We start from the raw sequence: 20,516 nt of genomic DNA on the forward strand, positions 1-20,516 counted from the left end.
GGGGTTGGTCCCCTGTCCCCAGGTGTGCGTGGTGGTTGGTCCCCTGTCCCCAGGTGTGCGTGGCGTTGGTCCCCGTCCCCATGCGCGTGGGGTTGGTCCCCTGTCCCAGGTGTGCGTGGCGTTGGTCCCCGTCCCCAGGTGTGCGTGGCGTTGGTCCCCGTCCCCAGGTGTGCGTGGCGTTGGTCCCGTCCCAGGTGTGCGTGGCGTTGGTCCCCGTCCCCAGGTGTGCGTGGCGTTGGTCCCCGTCCCCAGGTGTGCGTGGCGTTGGTCCCGTCCCCAGGTGTGCGTGGCGTTGGTCCCCGTCCCAGGTGTGCGTGGCGTTGGTCCCGTCCCCAGGTGTGCGTGGCGTTGGTCCCCGTCCCCAGGTGTGCGTGGCGTTGGTCCCCGTCCCCAGGTGTGCGTGGCGTTGGTCCTCGTCCCAGGTGTGCGTGGGGTTGGTCCCTGTCCCCAGGTGTGCGTGGCGTTGGTCCCCGTCCCCAAGCTGCTGGCAGAGGTGTGCTAGCAGCTTGGGTGGGGTGCTCTGGGGCAGCAGAGGGGTGCAGTCGGCAGAGACACGTTGGGTCAGGTCCCTGCACAGCACTGTGGGCGTCCGGTGGCTGGGTGGCTGGGTGGCTGGGTGGCTTTGGCCCACCGTCCACATGGTCCCTCCACAGTGGCTCCCTCCACGTCTCTGGCCGCGAGCCGTCACCCTGAGCTCCCCCATGGGTGGACGCCGTGCCAATGCTCCCAGGCTCCCGCGTGTGGCTCCGCGGCTGTGCTCCTCCTTCCTCGCTGCGGGGCCGGGGCCCAGGGCAGGGCACTGCAGCAGGCGCCCGAGCCAGCAGGGTTTGCCTGGACAGGTCACTCCCGGGTCCCGGAGCACACGGTAACCTGCTGACGGCTCGGCCTTCCGCGCCTTCCCTTCCTTCCCCGGGGCCCTGTGACTGCAGCAGCCCGTCTCCCCTCCTGGTCTAGGATGGCGGTCGGCTCTTCCCGTGCCCTGCCCTGGGAGGACCTGGAAGCGGCCGCCCTCAGCCCGCTGCTCGCAGCCTGGGGGCTGCAGGGCTCCTCTGCACGGCCGCCGGCCAGCTCCTCCCTGGGACTGAGCTCAGGTACATCTCTGCAGCCCTGCCTTCCGAGGGGGCGGCCCAGGGAATGCTGGGTCCCCGTCCCGGGGCTTCTGCAGACACCAGGCAGGCTCCTGGCTCCTGAGGGCGCGGCTGGCGTGGACAGGCCTCCCTGCGTGCTGGAGGGGCCGGCCGTGTCCTCTGGCGCACGCCCCTCGGCAGCTCCAGGGGAAGCCCGCCAGCGCCGCTGGACCCTTGGCACAAGCGAGGCCGGAGGAGGGAATCCGCTGTCCCAAGCCCTCCAACCGCCCTCCGACCTCTGTCCGGGCCTTCACACTGCCCGCCACGCTCGAAGGCTCGGCGGCCGTGCTAAATGAATGGCTGTGGAAGGTGGCCTGGCCAGTTCCCCCCACACCGCCGAAAGGAAGCAGGAACCTGGAGCCCCACCCGGGAGGCTGCCCTGCAAGGGACGGGCTGCCCTGCAGTGGGATCTGCTTTTGTGGCTGTTACTGAAGCCACAACTGGGGACAGGCAGGTAGTGTAGACTAGGGAATCAAATGGAGGACATGGAGGCCGTGCCAGCCACCAGGGTCTGGGAAGTTGGAGGCGGCCCCGGGGAGATTGGACTGTGGTGTCCCCAGTGCCCTCTTGGTCCCAGGGTGACCTGCCCAACTACCCCTCCCACAGTGCTGCAGGCAGGGCGTTGCTAAGGAATGCCCCCTGGACCCTGCTGCCTGGATCCTCCACGGCCCTGCCCGCCACCTGCTGCTCACCGTTTCTCTCTGTCACCAGCAACTCCTGGGCCCAGTCACGGAGGCAGGAAGCAGAGATAAGGGGACAAAGAACAGAACAAAGGCGACTCACTTCCTGGGACCCTAGGACTTCAACCACTGCCCCTTGTCCCCTCCGGGAGAGACTGTATTGTCACCTGTAAATAAAACCTGCTTCGCACGCTGGCCTGGGCGTGTGCCTCTCTAGGGTTCAGACTCGCACCTGAGGAGGCAGAACTGTCACAGCAAACAAACGGCGCTATCATCACTATGCTGCCACCACGTTAGGTTCCTTGCAAAATAGTCACAGAGAGAACAACGTGACTGGCGTAAGCTGAAACAAACTAAGTCACAGTTACATTTTAAGAATTCGTAGCACCGAAGAACTTTAACAATTGTTTTGTTTTTATAGTGTATTTCAGGACAAGCGCGCGCCCTTTGCCTCGGGAACTTGGTTAAGGCTGTATAAAGTAGTAACTGGTGCATCTCCTTCTCAGCGGGGGTTCTGGTCCTCAGCTGTCACCGCTGTGTATCCAGAAGGAAGAACATTATTGCCCGACCCTTGGGATGCCATTCTGTCACATCACCCGGCCCCGCCGAGGTCTGTCTGGGAAATCCGCTCACACGTTGGGTCAGGCAGGAGGCTGGTCCGCAGGGGTTGGCGGCCAGCTCTGCGCGTGGCCTCTGGTGTCTTCAGGGCGGGACGCGGCTCCCTGGAGGCTCCTGTGTGTGCACCGTTGTCCTGGGGCCCTCTTCCCGGGGCGGGGCCTGCGTGTGCGGGGCAGGGGCGACCGCAGCTTCCTGATGGGGGGCCGCACGTCTCCCCGTGGCCGCTGGCAGATCCGCGGATGAGGCCGTGGGGTCCTGGTGGGGACGCCCCTCCGCAGACCCGGCCTTGCCCCCCTGTCTTCTCAGTGGCTTGGAGTCTGTCGCCGGCCAGCTAGGGGTGCTCCGGGCCGCTGGCGTTAAGTGGCTCCTGATGCCACTGTCATCCTCTCGGTGACTCCGCTGACCCTGGAGACTTGGGATCCTCCTCCTTTTCTCTCGGCCAGTCTGGCTGTGCCCACCATTTAACTTGATCTTTTCGAAGAACCGGCTCTCGGTTCCGCTCGTTTTCCCTTTTCTCGTTCACTGTTTCCCTCCTCCTTCCTGCCTCCCGCTTTCCTTTGGGATAATGGCCTCCCTTCCCTTAAGGCTGATGCCCTGGGTCCCGTTCCTCCACCTGAGGAGCTGGGCCGCCGGCCGGCTCTCCTCCTCGGTGCTGGGCGCTGCTGGTTCTCGGCTGCCACTGTGCCCGCATCCAGCGCGGTCTGATGGTTCTGGCCTCTGCAGACCGTCCTCTGCGTTCCCTGCTGGCGTCCGTCTTAACCGGAAGTGTGTTGGTTCACATCCACGTTCGTGCTTTTCCAAACGGCTTCCTATGATCGACATCAATTTCCCTCTGTCTCCGTCAGGGGACAGATTTCCCGTGGTTTCGACGATAAGACTTGGAGGATGGTACTCTGGGTGCCAGGACCCTCCTGTCTTCTGAACGCTCCGTGCAGCCCGGCAGTAGCGCGGGGTCTGCTGCTCAGGTCGTCTTCCAGGAAGGCACATGAGGCCAGGTCCCTGGGGTCTGCTCTGTCCTTGCTGACTTCCTGTCAATCATCAGGACAGGAAAGAGAGACTTCCGTCCATGCTTGCCTGTGTCCCCATCCCTTTTCAGTGACTTGCTTTACATACCGTGAAGATGTGAAGCCGTGCCGTGTGGCGCGTGGACATCAAGAGCTCTCTGCTGTGATGAACTGCGTGTGATCACCGTGCAGTGTCCCCCGTGTCCCCTCTGATAATGGCCATTCATCATTCTGCGGTCCCTGGCCTGTCACGAGTGCAGCTCTTCCCAGAGGAGCCGCGGCATCTGTACTTGTCATTGTTTCCATTTGTGTGTCTGCGTCTGAGTCCGTTCTGTAGCAGCAGGTCCTAGGTTTCCACCTTGGGTTCCCGTCTCTGCTGGCGCCCTGGGACCTTCCAGAGGCTTCCAGGTCGGGTTCTGCTGAGCCCATCCTCTGGCTCGTCCTGGGGCTGCTTCTCTTGATCCCTGTCTTCCTCTGGGCCCAGTCGCGGTCCTCGGTTTTTGGGAGACTGGTTTGTGGGCTGGTCTTGGGCGCTGCCTTTCACCTCCGGCGGGTGCAGGGTCTCTTGATTTGCCTGGTTCAACTCTGTGCCCCGCATGGAGGGCACCTCCCGCGCCTGCCTTTCCCCCTCGACTGGGAACCGATGGTCACCTCTTGCAGATCTGTCCCCTGGCAGGATGATTTGCAGCGTGGCTGTCTCTGGGTCGCTGCTGACAGGCTGGAGGGACTGCCTGGTGCCACGTTCAGTGACACCAATTGTCTGAAACACCTGCAGGTCAGCCCTTGTGGCTCCGTGGGCCTGGGGTCCTTCCTGGTGCTCTGGGTCTCAGTGCCGGTGGGAGGTGCACCTGTGATCTGAGAACCTCTCGAGGTCAACCTGTCTTCCTTGGCCCCTCGGACCCCTGTGTCCCCATGTCCTGTGGTTGGCGCTCCTTCAGTGGCTGCGTGGGTGCCCGTGTCTGGCACTGCTCCTGATTGTTAAGGGAGCAGGCTTATTTCTTCCCTGGTGCCTGCTGGCTGGGCACTGCAGCTAACCTTCAGCCTGACCTTTCCCGCCTCTGCTGGCGCTGTGGGCACTTTCCGTGTCCCCAGCAGTGGGAGTCCCCGAGTTGTGTGATGCACGATGTCACATGTATGTCATTCTCAGTTTAACCCAAAGCGCGGTCCCTGCCCAGCCACTGATGAGGTCAGAGACACGCCTTCCGCGCGCCCTGCCACCGCAGGCCGTCTCCCGCCTCCCTCAGCTCGCCGTCCAGCCGTCCTGGGCCTTAGGCACCAGCGGATCCACGACCAGCCACGCTCCTTTCCAGGAAAACCGTCCTCTGCTCCCCGGGATGCCGCAGCCGCTCCTCTGATTTCTGTTTCCTCACCTCTGAGTAGGGATGTGTCCGAGCTGGTGGCCCCTCTTGCACAGTCCCCCCAGATCAGAGAGGTCAATAGAGCCTGGTGCCGCTACTGGGCCACATCCACCGCTGTGTCCCAACACCCGAGATAAGCCAGCTTTTAAGGAAAACAGAGTGACCTGCCTCGCAGATGCAGAGGTCTGGGTCCCTGGCCCCGGCGCCTGTCACTGGGTGGAGCAGGAGGTTGAGGAGGCCCAGAGGAGGCAGAGAAGGAGCAGAAGCTGGCGACCCCTCTCCTTCGTGGCCAGGACCCCGCCCCCGCCCCCAGCCACGCCCACCGCGCCCAGGCCCCGCCCCCAGCCCCGCCCACCACCGTCCCAGGCCCCGCCCCCTGCAGGGCCTCCTCCCCACTGCGGAGCCTGGGGACCCGCCCTCACCCCGTGGCCCGCAGCCCCCCGGAGCGCACTCTGGAGGAGGCCGGTCCGCTCACGAGGCCCCGCTCCTTCTCCCAGGGGCTGAGGAGCTGATCCGCCACCTGCAGAAGCATGGCATCCCCTTCGCCCTGGCCACCAGCTCGGGGACCGCGTCCTTCGAAATGAAGACAAGGAGGCACAAGGGCTTCTTCGCGCGGTTTGACCACGTGGTGCTGGGGGACGACCCTGAGGTGCGGAGCGGCAAGCCCAGCCCCGACATCTTCCTCGCCTGTGCCCGCAGGTTCTCTCCGGCGCCGCCCGTGCAGCAGGTATGGCTGCCCCGCAGGGCCACACGGCACCCGCTGAACCCGAGCGGGCGCCTCTCTGGACAGAGCGTAGGCACGGCGGGGCCAGAGCTGCGCCCGGTCCCCATGACCCTGCGCCCAGTCCCCAGTGACCCTGGGCCAGCCTCTGCTGGTGGCAGAGCGGCTCTCAGAGGCCCAGGCTGGACAGCCCGCGACTGAGGGGACACTGCAGAGGAAGGCTGGGTGACTTGGGGCTACGGTATCCCCACTCCAACCAGGCCACCCCAGCAAGTCAGAGCCACTCCCGGTCCTGCAGGGCGCCAGCAGGACTCCCTGACCCCAGCTGCTCGCAAACCACACGCCGCAGGGCCAGGGGCTTAGCTCCGCACCAGTGTTTCCGTCATAAGTTTTGGCCTGAGACTGTTTCCCCAGGGACAGACAGCTGGTGACAGACAGCTGGTGACAGGGCTGTGACTCCTCCCCAGCACGGCCTCCAGGGCTGCGTGGCCTGTGACTTCCTGCTGTGGCCACTCCAAGGTCCTTCCCACGGGTCCAGCAGGTCATTCAGGTAGGGTCCTCAGGGCTGAGTCCACATTCTGTGGGCAGTGGAGGCGGTGGGCAGGCCTGGCTGCAGGTGCAGAAGCTGGGTGGCTGGCGGTCCCTGTCCACAGGCGGGGCTGCACATGGCTCTGTTCTGCAGGGCGAGGTGGCTCCTGCCCACAGGAAAAGCAGCCCTTCCCGTATGGAGAGCAACCAGCTCCCGGCTCCTGCCTCCCTGTTGGCACCTGTGTTGGCCATGAGCAGGTCTCTGCTGCAGCTGTGAGGCCACCCGGTGTCTTGTGTGCTCACAGCCCGCAGCCTGGGCCTCCCTGTGCCCTGCAGGTGGAGGTGTCTACAGAGCCTGTGGTGACCAGCTCCTGGACAGCCCGCAGCCTGGGCCTCCCTGTGCCCTGCAGGTGGAGGTGTCTACAGAGCCTGTGGTGACGGGCTCCTGGACAGCCCGCAGCCTGGGCCTCCCTGTGCCCTGCAGGTGGAGGTGTCTACAGAGCCTGTGGTGACCGGCTCCTGGACAGCCCGCAGCCTGGGCCTCCCTGTGCCCTGCAGGTGGAGGTGTCTACAGAGCCTGTGGTGACGGGCTCCTGGACAGCCCAGCCTGGGCCTCCCTGTGCCCTGCAGGTGGAGGTCTACAGAGCCTGTGGTGACCGGCTCCTGGACAGCCCGCAGCCTGGGCCTCCCTGTGCCGTTCACCTGCAGGTGTCCGAGGAGAGTCTCACAGGATCCTGGTCCTGAGGCTCCCAGGGTGTTGGGGGTTGTCCCCGGGTAGGGCTGCAGGACTGGTGGGTAACACCGGTCCTTTTCTTGTCCTGTGGCTTCCCCAGGGGAGTCAGAATTCAGAACACAGGGAGCCACGGAATCAGGCCTGTTGGGTGTGGAAGAAATACCCAGAGCCAAGGGGCAGCAGGGGACTGGTGATGGCCTCTGTACTCGCGTGGCCGGCGGAGCCTCCGGGAGAGCTTTCTCTCTGGGAGTGTCTTCTTTCCAGTCACGCTTTGAACAGCCTGGGGCTGGGCGGTGGCTGAGTGGCCGAGCGCTTGCCCAGCACGTGGGAGGCCTGCGTTCGCTGCTGAGCACGGCATAGAGATAAAGGCCGTGGGTCCGGCCTGAAGACAGCCCTGGGCGTCCCAAGGCACCGCGTTCTCTGGTGCTTCCGTGAGCCGGGGCCGGGACGCCTCCGCAGAAGTCCACGGAAGCCCCTGTCAGGCTGCGGAGCCGGCCTGGGGGCTCCTGCTGTGCCCAGCTCTGCGCTGACCCCTCTGATCTCAGTGGCCCTGGGGTGGAGCTGGGGCTTCAGCCCTGCTGCCTGGGGTCCTGGTGACCTGCCGGCCTGAGGCAGCCCCGGTCCTGCAGCAGGTGCGCCTCTCCCGGGCTGCGTGTGTCCCCTCCGACAGCCGAGGTCCGGGCCACAGAGACATGTCTGTGTGGTAGATTTCCAGTGTGGGCGTCCTTCCCGGGTGCCTCCTGTGGCTGTCCCACGTGCCCTTCACCCGGAAACGGGCTGGGAAACCCAGCACAGCCACACTCCACTCTGGGGTCTCCCACCCGTGTTGTCTCCCAGACGGTTCTGGTCTCAGGATCGCAGTCACGGACTTGGCTTTGCTGTTGTTCTGTCTTCAGAAACTCCGCACGTGAGACTTTCATTCAGTTAAACAAGCAAAACAAGTGCGATACCAGATGTGCTTGACCTGGACAGGGTGCGGGCCGTGTCTGCAGACAGCCTGCTGTGACTTGGGCCCCGCCTGCATGTCGCCGACGACGGGTTGAGTGGCAGGATCCCCAGATCCACACTGAGACCTCTGGAGCGCCCAGGTGGCACCTGAGGCTGAAGCCCCACGCCTGGCCTCCCGCAAGGGCACAGCCAGGGCCCAGTCACCAGCCCACATACCCAGGTCGTGCACAAAGCAAACTTCAGGTGCGCCCTTGGGTCCCGCCGCCTCGGAGTCTCAGGGTGTATGTGCAGATATTCCCAGATCCTGAACACCGGAGCCCAGGCGCGTCAGACACGGGTTTCCGCCTGCCTGGACAGGTGGCGCGTTCTCCATGCTGTCTCCATGCCGGTGCACGTGTCTGTGTGGAGATGGCGCTCCATGCCCCTTACCTGCCCTCTCACGCTCTTACAGTCCTACGTGTGACGCAGCAGCTGCGAGGCCGCCCTCTGTGCGAGCGCACTCTGCTGCTGTGCCCCAGCCCCGCACCTGGGGGCCTCAGGCAGGACCCATGTGCACTGAGCATCTCTGTGCGGCCCGAGCCGAATCGGTGAGGCCGCCCTCTGAGATGGGACAGGGGGCGCTGGCCTCTTCATTTTGGGCCTGCACGGGTGTGGACGTGTTCGCAGGCAGGGCGGCTCGCAGGGGCTCAGACACAGCCCGCGGAGTCACGCTCACCCGACCGACACGCTCCCCCTCGGTGTCCCGGGGAATCCTCCAAGTGCTGTCCACAGTTTCCAGAGCACAGCCCTGGGGAGGGACGCCTGGGTGCCGGGGTGCAAGGCCATCTCGGGGCCTGGCCCGGCTCAGGTCTCTGCAGGAAGGCGGCCGAGGAAGGACGTGGACCAAGTCAGACACGGGGCCACTCGGGCTCTGGGAGGACCTGCCAGGGGAGCGGCCCCTGTGCGGCCGTGGAGCTGAGCCACCCAGAGGCGCCTGGCAGCAGGAGCCGGCTCAGCAGTGAGGGCGGGCGTGGCTGGGGGCTCCAGGCGCTCGACCCTGGGGGAGACCCGCGCAGCCAGCAGGACAGGGCTGAAGCGCGGCTCAGAAGGGAGGCGGCCGGGCGAGGGGTGGGCGAGTGCACGGGGCTCAGCGCCCGCGCTCTGCGCTCCTGCGCTGTGTCCTCCCCCAGGAGGGGGCGAGGTGCAGCTGCCTCTGCAGGGCGAGGCTCGCCGTGCCCCACCTGTTGCTCTGTCCCCACTGACCCGCCTCCGGACCCCTCCTGCTGCTGCTGCCGCTCACAGCCCCTGAGCAAGCCCGAACCTGGCCCAGTTCCTGGTCCACTCCCAGCAGCCCCGCCTACGTCCTTGTGAAAAGATCCATGTTCCCTGGGCGTGGACTCCCTGCGCGTTTCCTTTGTGACTGGAACTGGCCTTCGGGCTGGTCCTCCTGAGTGCCCGCACGCAAGGGCTTGCACGCTTCACCCAACCCCAGAGTCGGGAAGCAAGCATGCCCTTCGCCCTGCTGGGTTGCGGGTGGGGGCTTGAGGTGCGGTTGACAAGAGAACACGGGTGTTTGTGCGCCAGGTATGAGGAACGAGGAAGAAAGGGTGGTGATAGGTGGGTGGAGGGCAGATGGAGAAGATGGAGGGTGGGCAGGTGGTGATAGGTGGATGGGCAGATGGAGAAGATGGAGGTGGCAGGTGGTGATAGGTAGGTGGATGGGCAGATGGAGAAGATGGAGGTGGGCGGTGGTGATAGGTAGGTGGATGGGCAGATGGAGAAGATGGAGGGTGGGCAGGTGGTGATAGGTAGGTGGATGGGCAGATGGAGAAGATGGAGGTGGGCAGGTGGTGATAGGTGGGTGGAGGGCAGATGGAGAAGATGGAGGTGGCAGGTGGTGATAGGTGGTGGAGGGCAGATGGAGAAGATGGAGGGTGGGTGGTGGTGATAGGTGGATGGCAGATGGAGAAGATGGAGGTGGCAGGTGGTGATAGGTAGGTGGATGGGCAGATGGAGAAGATGGAGGTGGCAGGTGGTGATAGGTAGGTGGATGGGCAGATGGAGAAGATGGAGGGTGGGCAGGTGGTGATAGGTAGGTGGAGGGCAGATGGAGAAGATGGAGGTGGGCAGGTGGTGATAGGTGGGTGGAGGGCAGATGGAGAAGATGGAGGTGGCAGGTGGTGATAGGTGGGGAGGGCAGATGGAGAAGATGGAGGGTGGCAGGTGGTGATAGGTGGGTGGAGGGCAGATGCAGAAGATGGAGGTGGCAGGTGGTGATAGGTGGGTGGAGGGCAGATGTGAAGATGGAGGTGGCAGGTGGAGGGTTCCTGTGGATAGGTGGATACTGAAGACAGTTGTGTGAGGTGGTAGACGTGGTGGTGCAGAGACGACGGGTGGCAGTGCAGGTAGCGTAGGGGGCAGGCCCTGGGGTGCAGAGCCTGCCGTTGTCATCTGTGTGTCACAAGGACGTCGGGCAGGCCCAGGCCTGCAGCAGGGAGGTCCCTGAGCCGGCATGGCCGTCCCCAGACCTCACATCCAGGAGGAGCCCAGACACAGAAGGGGACACGTGTGCCCCTCCAGGCGGAGCGCAGGCCTGCAGGAAGCCTGTCCCCTCGCTCTCAGGACCGCGGAAATGCCCTGTCCCTGCGGGAGCTGGCTGCACAGCCACCTCCATGCAGCGTGGCTGGGACCTAGAGGACAGCCCGCGTTCCTGCCTCTGCTTCCCGGCGGTAGAGCCGATCTCAGGGCGATGGCTGTCCAGTGAGGCCATCTGTGTACCAGCAGAAAGGACTTGTTGTCTGAAGCAGCTTTTTAAAAATGGCCCTGGTGCTGTTGGGTCATCTCTGAGCGGAGGCAGGATTGCAGAGCGTGTTGATTTCCTACGTCCCTAGTTCCCTTGCACTTGTGTGCACACATGAGCGTGCGTGTGCTTCCGGGTGTACCCGTGTGTGCAGAGTTTTAAAGGCAGATGTGAGGTTCGAGTGTGCAGGGCTGTGGTTGGCTCAGGGTCCTGCTCGCTGGCGAGCTCTCGACCACTGGGCCTCGCCCCAGCCCTCTGCGTTGCTCAGCCTGGCCTCAGGCTTGTGCTCCTCCTGCCTCAGCCTCCTGAACAGCTGGTATTGCAGTGTGCACCACTACGCCTGGCAGGGAGGAAATCTTGCTGTAATTAAGAAAAAAAGAACTATGCTGCTTGAAATGCAAAGTTTAAAGTTGCTACTCAGCCATGATCTTCATTCGAGGGGTCAGGGCGTCTCGCTTGTGTACAGCTTGGAAGAACAGCACTTTTCCGGCATTTTGGAATCTCAGGGTTTCTTTCCAGTCTTGAACATTTTGCAGGGTTCACAGAAGAGCTTTGGTTTATGTGGATTAGGCATCTTCTTATTTCTGAGTTAAAAGTTAAGCTGACATTTTAAAAGTACTCATTTTAAAAGAAGTATAAGAAACTGATTTCATGGCAGTATAAACAGCATTTTTGAGACTCACTTGTTCTCCACGTGTGTAGTATCACAGTCCTGGTTGCGCTTTCTTGACGGAAGAGACCACGTCTTGGTCTTGCTCTTCGCGTGCAGTCTCTTTGAGCCCTGGCCTTGGGACGTGTCCAGCCAAAGTCTGGCCTGGTGCAGATCATGAGCTGGAAGAGAGGTATTCAAATAGTACTTTCAGGCAATTCAAGCTATTTTTCTTTGACGTCTCATTAAAATTCAGCCCGCCGTGGTTTCCGGCCGTCGCAGGGTGGACACTGAGGCCTCAGAACTGATCACGGCCTCTGCTCCCCGGCATCCGGGCCTGGCCTGGTGACATTAGGTGTCCATTGCGAAATCCTGGCTCACTGAAGAATGAGGTCCCCGCACTGCTGACGCCTTCTTTCATCGTGACCACATCAGAAACGCACACTGTCCCTGTCACCGTGTCCTCGGAGGAGCCCGCATCCGGGGCGCTGCCAGCCTCGCGGCCGGCGATGCCCGTTGTCTGGAATTCTGATTTCCCCGTGAACCCGGGCGTCCTTTTTGGCAGTAGGCGCTCCTGGTCTGCTTCCCCCAGCGGCGAGCTGGCCCCGCAGCAAATTCTGGGGAAAAGTTCTGCGGCCCGCCTGTGTCTTAGGGCGCGTGCGGGAGGCGGGTTCCCAGGGGCGTGGTCTCCCGGGCTGCCAGCCTGGCCTCCCTGCGGCTCACCCAGGGCCTGCGGTCTTCCTGTCCGCAGCGTCCTGAGAAGCCGTCACCGGGACCTGCACCGGCATACTGGGCTGGCCTCTTGGTGACGACATGGCCGCTCCGAAGCAGGGTCCCTGCCGGCACAGGACCAGCGTGTGTGCGCAGGGATCTGTCCTCCCTGCCTCAGAGTGGCCTCCACCGTGGGGGGGGGCGTCCAATGCCAGCAGCGGGGGCCACGGGCCTGACTCCTCGGCGGAGTCTCTGCAGGGCTCGGGCCAAGCGAGGCGCCTCGGAGGGGAGGTAGCAGCTACAGAAAGGGGCCGCAGCGTTTCCCCCAGGCAGTCACTTGTCCTGAAGTCCCCGCAGAGCAGTTCCCAGGGTAGGATTTCCCGCTGCAACCCGGGAGCCCACAATGTCACACGCTGTCACCTTGTCACCGTGCCTGTGCAGGACGGGCTCCATCACGGCTGGGCACCCAGCCTGTGGGCACACGGGCCCAGCTGCTTCTCCACAGGCTTCTGCAGACGTCAGCGTGGCGTGAAAGCCACCAGAGGCAGGAGCATGGGCGAGAGCTGGCCGTGTGGACCGGGGAATGACCTGGGACCGTGTGGACCCGGAATGGGCCTGGGACCCTGAGCTGGAGTGTCCGGCAGGGTGCAGGTGGCAGCAGAGGCGAGGGCCTTGCAGGGTGGGCGCTTCCAGCACCTCTGACCTGAGCGTGGGCCGGGCCACGGCTGCCCCGCACGGTGCTGTGTTCTGCAGAAGGACGGGCTGCCGGCTCCCGCCGTCTGAGCTGGCGGGGTGAGTGGTCGTTCGCACGCTGGTCCCTTCTTCAGAGTTCCGAGTGGCAGGACAGACCCTGTGCTGTTTAAAAAGGAAGGAAAAAAACATGGAGGGAGGACTGGTCTGTTTGTAAACACCTAAACGTTAGTGGCTGCTCCCTGGATGAGTCGGGTTTCGGCTGACGGACCTAAAGCTCCTACTCCTGTATCTGGGTGCTCTGGCAAGAGCCAAGAAGCCTCCTTCTGTCAAAAGGCACCATTTGTGGCTCAAGCAGGCCCTTGGTGTGAGCTTCATTCCTACAACCTGAGGGATCGGGACCTTCTGGGGACGGCCTGGGAGATTCTGGAAGCCAGGGAGTCAGAGACTCCCCAAGGTCTCTGTGTGCACTCTGCAAACACAACCTTCCATGGAAAGAAAGTTCCAGAAGGATTTCTGGACCATGCAGTGCCATCAGGGGACCTCTGGGAGTCTCTCAGCGTAGCCTGGGTGTGCACCCGGCCACTGAAGCACATCTCCCACCCAGTGCAGCTGACTGGGAGCACGACGGGCAAGGAGTCGGCTCCCCTCTCCTGCTCCTGCGCCACAGGTACAGAAGGCCCCTCTGCAGGCGCCGAGGCCGCTCCATCCTCAGCAGAATACCCCACGCCGCACCCTGGCGTGTGGCATGCCCTCGTGGCCCTGCTGATGGGCGCTTTGCGGCTGCGGACCTCGCCTGTCCGGAACCCGTGTGCTTGGGCCGTGTGCGCTGGCTTCGCTCTTGAGTTCATGCCGACCTTACAGCCATATCCAGCTTCTCTGTCTCATAAGGACCTTCCGTCCGCCGCGAGAAGGAGGCGCCAGTGCTTCCCAGGAAGAGGTGCAATCTGCTTTCTCCTGTCCTTGAGGTGGACACCAGAGCACACCCTGTGGTCGTGGTTGACTGTTCATAGGATTGGGGTGGCCATTAAGAAATGCACGTTATTTTAGTCAGATTTTCACTGCTAGGACCAAAGACCAGACCAGAACATTGTAGAGCTGGAGGAGTTGATTTGGGGCTCATGGTGTCAGAGGTCCAGTCCAGGGTGGGCCAACTCCATGGCTCTGGCCCAAGGTGAGGCAGAACAAAATGGCGGAAGGGCCTGGAGGAGAGAGCAGCTCAGGATGTGGCACCAGGAAGCAGAGAGAGCTCTGCTCACCAGGGACCAGATATAAACCCCAAAGGCAGGTGCCCCGTGACCCTCCTCCAGCCACACCCCGGCTGTCTATGGTCACCTCACGGTCAGTCCCCGCCAGGGGTCACTGCCCTGGTCAGGTGAAGGCTCATAGCCGTCACCTCTCCTCTAGCTCCCTTGCATTTTCTCACATGCACAGCGGATGGTGACCACTGTGCTGTGGTTCCTGGGCCTGGGATTCACACGGAGCAGTGGGTACCAGGCTCGGGTGTGCACGGGAGCTCCTGTGTCCACCGCAGTAAACGCACGAGGACGGCGGTCGGCTCAGCTCCACGGCCTCCTTGCAGACCAGCCTGGCGGCCTTCCTCTGCTTCACAGTCAGTGTAGCCCGTCAGTGTCCCCGTCGCTCCCCGCTGCCCAGGTCAACAGAGTTGAGCACGCACCCCTAGGGCAGTGGCCGTGCCTCTCCCACCTGCAGAGACCAGGAGCCACGCAGCTGCCCACCTGCTCTGCTGGCGACGCTTCGCTTCCTTCTAATTCCGTGCCGTGCTCGGAATAGACCTGCTGAGCAATTAACCTTTCTCCTTCTCGGATTCAGAGGCAGACACACTTACCCAGCAGGATGAGAGTCGCCAGCGAGAGGAACCGGAGGCGCTTTCTGCTCTCCTGCCCCCGCCTTTCTCCGGGGCTCCCTCCTCGATCTTCAGGCCTCGTCCCAGCACCTGCGAGTGCTTCCTCTGCTCTCCATGTGGGTACATGAGCTGGCGTCTCCGCCAGTGCTGGTTCCAGAGAAGGACGGCTCTCGTTAGGTCGTCCTCACAGCCGTCTAGGGAGCCTGGTCCAGCCCATGTCACAGAAGGAGATGTTCACACGCCAGAGACGCACGGGGGCCACGTGTGGTTTCCCATCATTAGTGGAGGAGCCCGGCTCTCAGACAATCTCTGAGGTGTAGACAGGACCCTAGGACGGGGTGAGGGTTACCATCTATCCATGTGTATGTATGTATGTATCTGTCCTTCCATTTATCCATCCATCCATTCCACCAACCATCTCATCATCTGTCTATCCATGCATCATCCATGTATGTATGTATCCATCCATCCATTTATCCATCCATCCATTCATCCACGTATGTATCTATCCATCCATCCATCCATCCATGTATGTCTCTATCCATCCATCCATCCATCCATCCATGTATGTATCTATCCATCCATCCACCCCATCAACCCATCCCATCATCTTATCTATCCATCCATCCATCCATCCACCGATGTATGTATCTATCCATCCATCTTATCCATCCATCATCCATGTATATCTATCCATCCATCCATCCATCCATCCCATCAACCCATATCATCATCTATCCATCCATCCATGTATGTATGTGTCTATCTATCTGTTCATCCATCCATCCATCCATCCATCCCTCTCCTGGCCTGGCCGCTTGGTTCTCTGTGCCCTGCTGTGGTCACGATGCAAACTGGACTTCGTCCCCTAAGGCTCACATGCTGGAGCTTGGTCCTCAGTTTGGTGGTGTCGGAGGCGGGGCCTCTGGCAGCTGATGTGTCCGTGGGGTGGTGCTGCAGGCGGGAATCAGATAGATCCCACAGGACCCTCCGCATCTTCTTGCGAGAGCGTGTTGTTGTGAAGAGCAAAGCAGCCCCTCCACCCGCTCTGGCTTCCTGCCTGGCCACAGGCCTCTGCCTCTCAAGGGCACTCCCATGGGGCGCTGTCCACCGCAATGGGACGTACCGGGTAGAGGCCGGGCTCCCACCAGAGCCAGCACCCGCGCCGTCCACGGTGGACTTCCAGCCTCCAGAATGAGCTGCATGATGCTCTTTCTTACAAGTCACCCGCTTGGTGTCCCGGGAAGAAGCAGTGGCTGAGATGCCCTCGGGATCCCCATTAGCCTCTCTCCTCCCTCCCTCAGACGCTCTGTCAGGTGCCTGTCACATCCGGAGGAGCCTCTCCGCGCCTGGGCCTTAGCTGCGTCCGCAGCTCAGTGGCGCCCTCCTCTGCCTGGAATCCGGAGCCATACCTCAGCTCTCGCTGCGTCCATGGCGGGACCTGTCCCCGCAGCGCTGGCCTGGCTGAGGGGAACACCTCTGACCGTCCTCCCAAACCAGCCCTGCAGACACACCTCCGGGCCCTGGGGATGGACTCAGGGCCCCTGCACGCCCTCAGCCGCGCTCACGAGCTGCCTCCAGGCGGGCTGGGATGGAAAGCCCGGAGGCCCAGGGCCGTCGCTCTCCTCCCCGTCTTCTCCTTCCCCCACGGCACGGCGGGACCCAGCAAGTGGCCCAGCTGCCGATGGCTGGGAACACAGCCCGGCGCTCCCGGGGACGTGCATTCTTGAGAGCCTCACGGCGGTGGACCCCGGAGGCCACAGGCCGTCCATTCGCAGCTTGTTGACGCCCTCGCTGTGGTGCAGACGCTCAGTGGGGAGGGCCTGGCGCCGTGCCCTGCGCGGACACTCTGACAGCCCCCAGTGAACCTTCCACAGCGTCCACGCTGCATCTGGCCGTCCTCATAACAGCAGCCCACGTACGTGCATGGGCGCTGGCCAGCCGCCCGGCATCGCATCCCCATCGCTGTGGGAAGGTTGTGGACAGGCGTCTCCACATGGCCACGCTCTACAGTCCCGCATTCAAGTCCTTGTAATAAGCCAGTTCTTCCAGAGAACCAGGAAGCAGCCCTGAGCCCACTCGGACTCAGCCCGGCCTGGGCCCTGCGCCCCAGCCTGGGAACGGGGGACGAGCCACTGGTGCCATGGAAGCCACCCGGCTGTGGAGCTTCGTGACCACACCCACAGATGAAGACCCCCGGCCACTGTTAGCCGAGGTGCTTCTCGGCACTTCCTGTTGTTCACTTTGAGACCAGGGTCTTGCTGGGTGGCTGAGGCTGGCCTCGAACTCGTGATCCTCTTACCTCAGCCTCCCGAGTGGCTGGGATCACAGGAGTGCCCAGCTGTGATATTCACCTGTAGAGGAGGAAAGGACAGAACTGTGTCACTCTGGTGGAGCTGGTGAGCAGACCAGGTGACGCTCAGGGACGGCGCCTGGCCCGGAGGCCACAGCGGACCTTCAGCTGCTTTGGAGAGGCAAGTCCAGCCCTCCAGGTGCTCCTTGCCCAGGTGCGTCTCCCCTGCCAGCCAGAGAAGTCCTTCTCTCCACCTCAGGTCCCTCCAGCTGCCCGTCGATCAAGCTCCGCCCCCTCCGGCAGCTGGGAAGCAGGTCTCTCGGCCTTGAGCCTGGAGAGGGGGCAGGACACCGCTTACCTCCGCAGACCTGGAACCTGTTCATGGCCCGAGGGCCTGGACCCAGCACTCACCTCGAATCTTCCCCGGGCGCCGCTCTGGCCACACAGAGGACAGGTGCCTGGCCACCGCCCGCCCCAGCCTGCAGCCCTGGCCGGCTGTACCTGGACGCCCTGCCCCACCCAGCACCTTGACAGGCCTCAGCGGGACGCCAGCGGTGGGCCTGGCACCTGAGAGGGCTCCGTGGCCAGCCAGGCGCTGCCCAGAGGCAGCACCCCGGCAGAAGAGACTCCGAGGTCACCGGGCTGCGCCAGGCCTGTCCAGTGGGTGCCTGCGCTCCGCTCACCAGGCGCCGCCCCAGGAGGTCCACGTGACCACCAGGCGCGCAGGTCCTGCCTCGGGAGCCGAGCAGCGGAACCAGAGGGCGTCTCCCGAGGAAGAGCCTCCGGGAGCAGGTGGCCCGTCCCTCTGCAGGCCACTGTGGAACGAAGCACAGGTGGATGGGCGCTCCCCACCCCCGCCCAGGCCGCCCTCCGAGGCCTCTTCCCCAGATCCTGGGAGGCGAAGGCCAGCTTGTCCCCTGGTGGTGGCTGCAGTCCCTTTGCGGAGGGGGAAAGGTTCCTTCCCCCAGATGCCAAGGTGACAGGCCCGATTCACTGGGCGTGTCCTGGACGGAAGGCGTTTAAGGTCCACTGGGTGGAGCGCAGGAGGAGCAGGCTGGTCCCCGAGGGTGAAGCCAGGCGCAGCTCGGTCCCAGGCCGGGTGTGTCAGCCAGAGGCCGCGGCAGAGGCCTGGTCTGGGTGGACAGACACTCCTGCTTCTGACTGTGTGAGACCCAAGCTGCTGTGTTGGCGTCCTGTCCAGAGGCTGTGGGCTGGGCTCTTGGCTTTGTGCTTCTTTCTGTGACCCTACGTCCTGAGATTTGCAGGCAGTCCTTCCACAGGACTGGGAGACTGGCCGTGGCTTCCGCAGGGGCCAGGCCGTGCCCTGGCCGTGCCTGACACTCCCGGGTGCCAGGTTCTCTCTCCCGCAGAGCTCCTGGCCGCGAGGAAGCTGGGCGCTCCTGAGGGGCGGGGTCCGTCCCTCTCCTGACGGGTGGGCGTGCCCAGGGTCCTGCCCGGGACCTCGAGTGCAGCCTTGCGAGCTCTCGCGGGGAGAGGCCGCGTGGGGCCTTGCTGCCTGGCTCCAGGGCTGCCAGACCCGCTCCCTGGGCGGCCCGCCCTCAGCCTCCCTTCCCGCCGAGCTCCAAGCCGCTCCCGCAGGCCAGGTGGCGGGAAAGGCCGTTTCCCGACCTGAGCCGAGCGAGTCACCGGGCATGGGCCAAGCGTTCCCTGCCCCGTCCTGTGAGCAGATGGCACCCGCCCCCAGGTCCCCGGGTTGGTGGCATCCACCCGCCCTGTCCTCAGACACCTCCGCGCCTGGGTGCTCCCAGGTGCCGCAGATTAGGATCCAGCCAGGTCGCGATGCTGCAAGGCTGGGGACGGACACAGCAGGGAGAGGCTGAGCCAGGCAGTGCAGCTGGGACAGCAGACCTGGTGACCCTCGCTGGGCACCTCCTGCCCTCCCAAGGCAGGCGGCCAGGCGGACCTGAGGCCACCCGGGACCGCCCAGACGGGGCAGCAAGGCCCTGTGCCCCCACCTCCGCCCCCGCAGGCTGCGCCTGTGGCCTAGCGCGCTGTGAGGGCGGGCTTCACACAGGTGGCGCATGGGCAGTGGTGGCCAGAGGCGTGGAGGACAGAAGAGAGGGCAGGAAGGAGGGGCAGGGAAGCGGCCTGTGCTCGCCCCCCCACGGACACCCAGGGCCAGCACTGGGCACCGTGAGGAGGGCGCGAGGCAGGGCGAGCAGTGGCCGTCCCATCCTCCAGGAGGACACACGGCCATCCAGCCTCAGTGTCCCTGAGGTTGACCCGTCGCGCAGCACGTGCACCCAGGGGCAGAGCTTGCGCTCACAGGCCCGGCCGTCCATTGTCCACAACAGAACCCGAGACCCCAGCCGCTCTGAAGCGGTGGCGCCTGCAGAGCAGGACGTGGTGTTCTCGTCTTGTCTGACGCCCTCTGGCCTCTGACCTCTGACCCCCGTGTGTCAAGCCACCCATCCAGCAGGTTGTTAGGATCCAAATGAAACGAAGTTTCCACCTGAAAACCCCTAGAGACTCAGCAGGTGGTGACAAGCCCGTCCCGCACTGTCCCTGTGGGGTCCTTGGCACACGCTCTCGCTCCCTGTGAGCCGGAAGCCGCGCCCACCGTGTTGTCCAGTGGCCGGGGCGGGGCGGAGCCCAGCGGAGGATGGCCCCCAGGCACCCACGCTCTCCTCTTCTGCCCGCAGTGCCTGGTCTTAGAAGACGCGCCCAACGGGGTGGAGGCGGCCCTGGCGGCCGGGATGCAGGTGGTCATGGTTCCCGACGCCAACCTCAGCCGCGACCTGACGACCAAGGCCACCCTGGTGCTGAACTCTCTGCAGGACCTGCGGCCCGAGCTGTTCGGCCTCCCGCCCTTCGAGTGAGGGGCAGCCTCCGTCTCCCCCGCAGGCGCAATGCCACGCGGCCCCGCCCCCACGTTGGCGGCTGGAAACCGTCAGCTCCCTGTGCACGTGCTTTCCCGTGGGCGTGTGTGCTTTCTCATGTGTTTGTGCTTTCCCGTGTGTGTGCACGTGTGTGCTTTCTCATGTGTTTGTGCTTTCTCATGTGTGCGTGCGTGTGCTTTCACGTGTGCGTGTGTGCACGTGCGTGTGCATCCCCCTCTGCTTCTGCTCCCTCTTGGGGTCCAGGTGAACAGGCCCTGATGCCCGAGCGGGAAGGCCTTGCATCACGAGCCTTAGGGACGAGTCCCTCTGGCGTTCCTCCTGGACGTCTCCGGGCTGACTCCCCGGAGCCCGGCCTCCGCATCCTCCCCGTCCTCCCGTTTCCCGCCCGTGTGTCTGCATCCTTGTCCACCTTGGTTGTTTTCTACCTCAGGAAGTCATTTCTCCCCTTAATAAACACACGACGTGTCCTTCCACGTCTCTGGTGGAGACAGTTGGATGTCCGAGTCGGTACTTGGGAAACCTGAGCGCCGCGGGTCCGGGGCCCGGGCAGCCTGCACCCTTTTCTAGATCGTTCTGCCCTGTCGAGGAACGTGGCTGCCAATCCTCGGCGGGACGCCCTGAAGCGCTGAGATGGAAGAGGGGAGCAGTGCCCACTTTTGGGTGACACTCCTGTCCAAGGTCCCCGTCCTCCATCCGGCGAAGCTGATTTTCAGCGCTGCAGCTTGCGGACAAAATGCAGAGGCGCGTTTACTGAGGAGCGACGCTGCTGATGGCCGGCCTGGCCGGCTCCGCGGTGAGCGCGTCCAACGCGGCCCTCCTGCAGCTGGGGTGGGGCCGGCCCGCCCCTGGGATCCTTCAGCGCAGCGGTGACGCCTTCCTGGCTTCCTCACCCATCGGCTTACTGTGATAAAACCCTGCGCGCAGGTGCTTGGGGTCCGCGCCTGGGGTG

At 63.7% G+C, this 20,516-nt stretch overlaps 1 protein-coding gene across 1 annotated transcript; it reads left to right on the forward strand.

The window, feature by feature from the left end:
* The first annotated feature begins 955 nt into the window (after nucleotides 1–955).
* Nucleotides 956–20,053, forward strand: LOC124972211 (uncharacterized). The gene is made up of 5 exons (XM_047536469.1): nucleotides 956–1,091; nucleotides 1,312–1,436; nucleotides 3,011–3,124; nucleotides 5,224–5,514; nucleotides 19,370–20,053. Exons 1-5 carry the CDS (start codon nucleotides 956–958, stop codon nucleotides 19,544–19,546), a joined length of 843 nt encoding a protein of 280 aa, XP_047392425.1. The 3' UTR covers nucleotides 19,547–20,053.
* The last annotated feature ends 463 nt before the right edge of the window (nucleotides 20,054–20,516 follow it).

This window comes from Sciurus carolinensis, chromosome X (assembly GCF_902686445.1).
Source record: "Sciurus carolinensis chromosome X, mSciCar1.2, whole genome shotgun sequence".
Classification (NCBI taxonomy): Eukaryota; Metazoa; Chordata; class Mammalia; order Rodentia; family Sciuridae; genus Sciurus; species Sciurus carolinensis.

What these genes read in the sequence shown, in the direction of transcription:
- LOC124972211 (XM_047536469.1), top strand. Translation starts at nt 956, where the DNA reads ATGGCGGTCGGCTCTTCCCGTGCCCTGCCCTGGGAGGACCTGGAAGCG. An exon ending in CTCCCTGGGACTGAGCTCAG is followed by an intron (nt 1,092 to 1,311) that starts GTACATCTCTGC and finishes CCTTGGCACAAG; the next exon opens with CGAGGCCGGAGGAGGGAATC. An exon ending in CTGTGCCCGCATCCAGCGCG is followed by an intron (nt 3,125 to 5,223) that starts GTCTGATGGTTC and finishes CGTGGCCCGCAG; the next exon opens with CCCCCCGGAGCGCACTCTGG.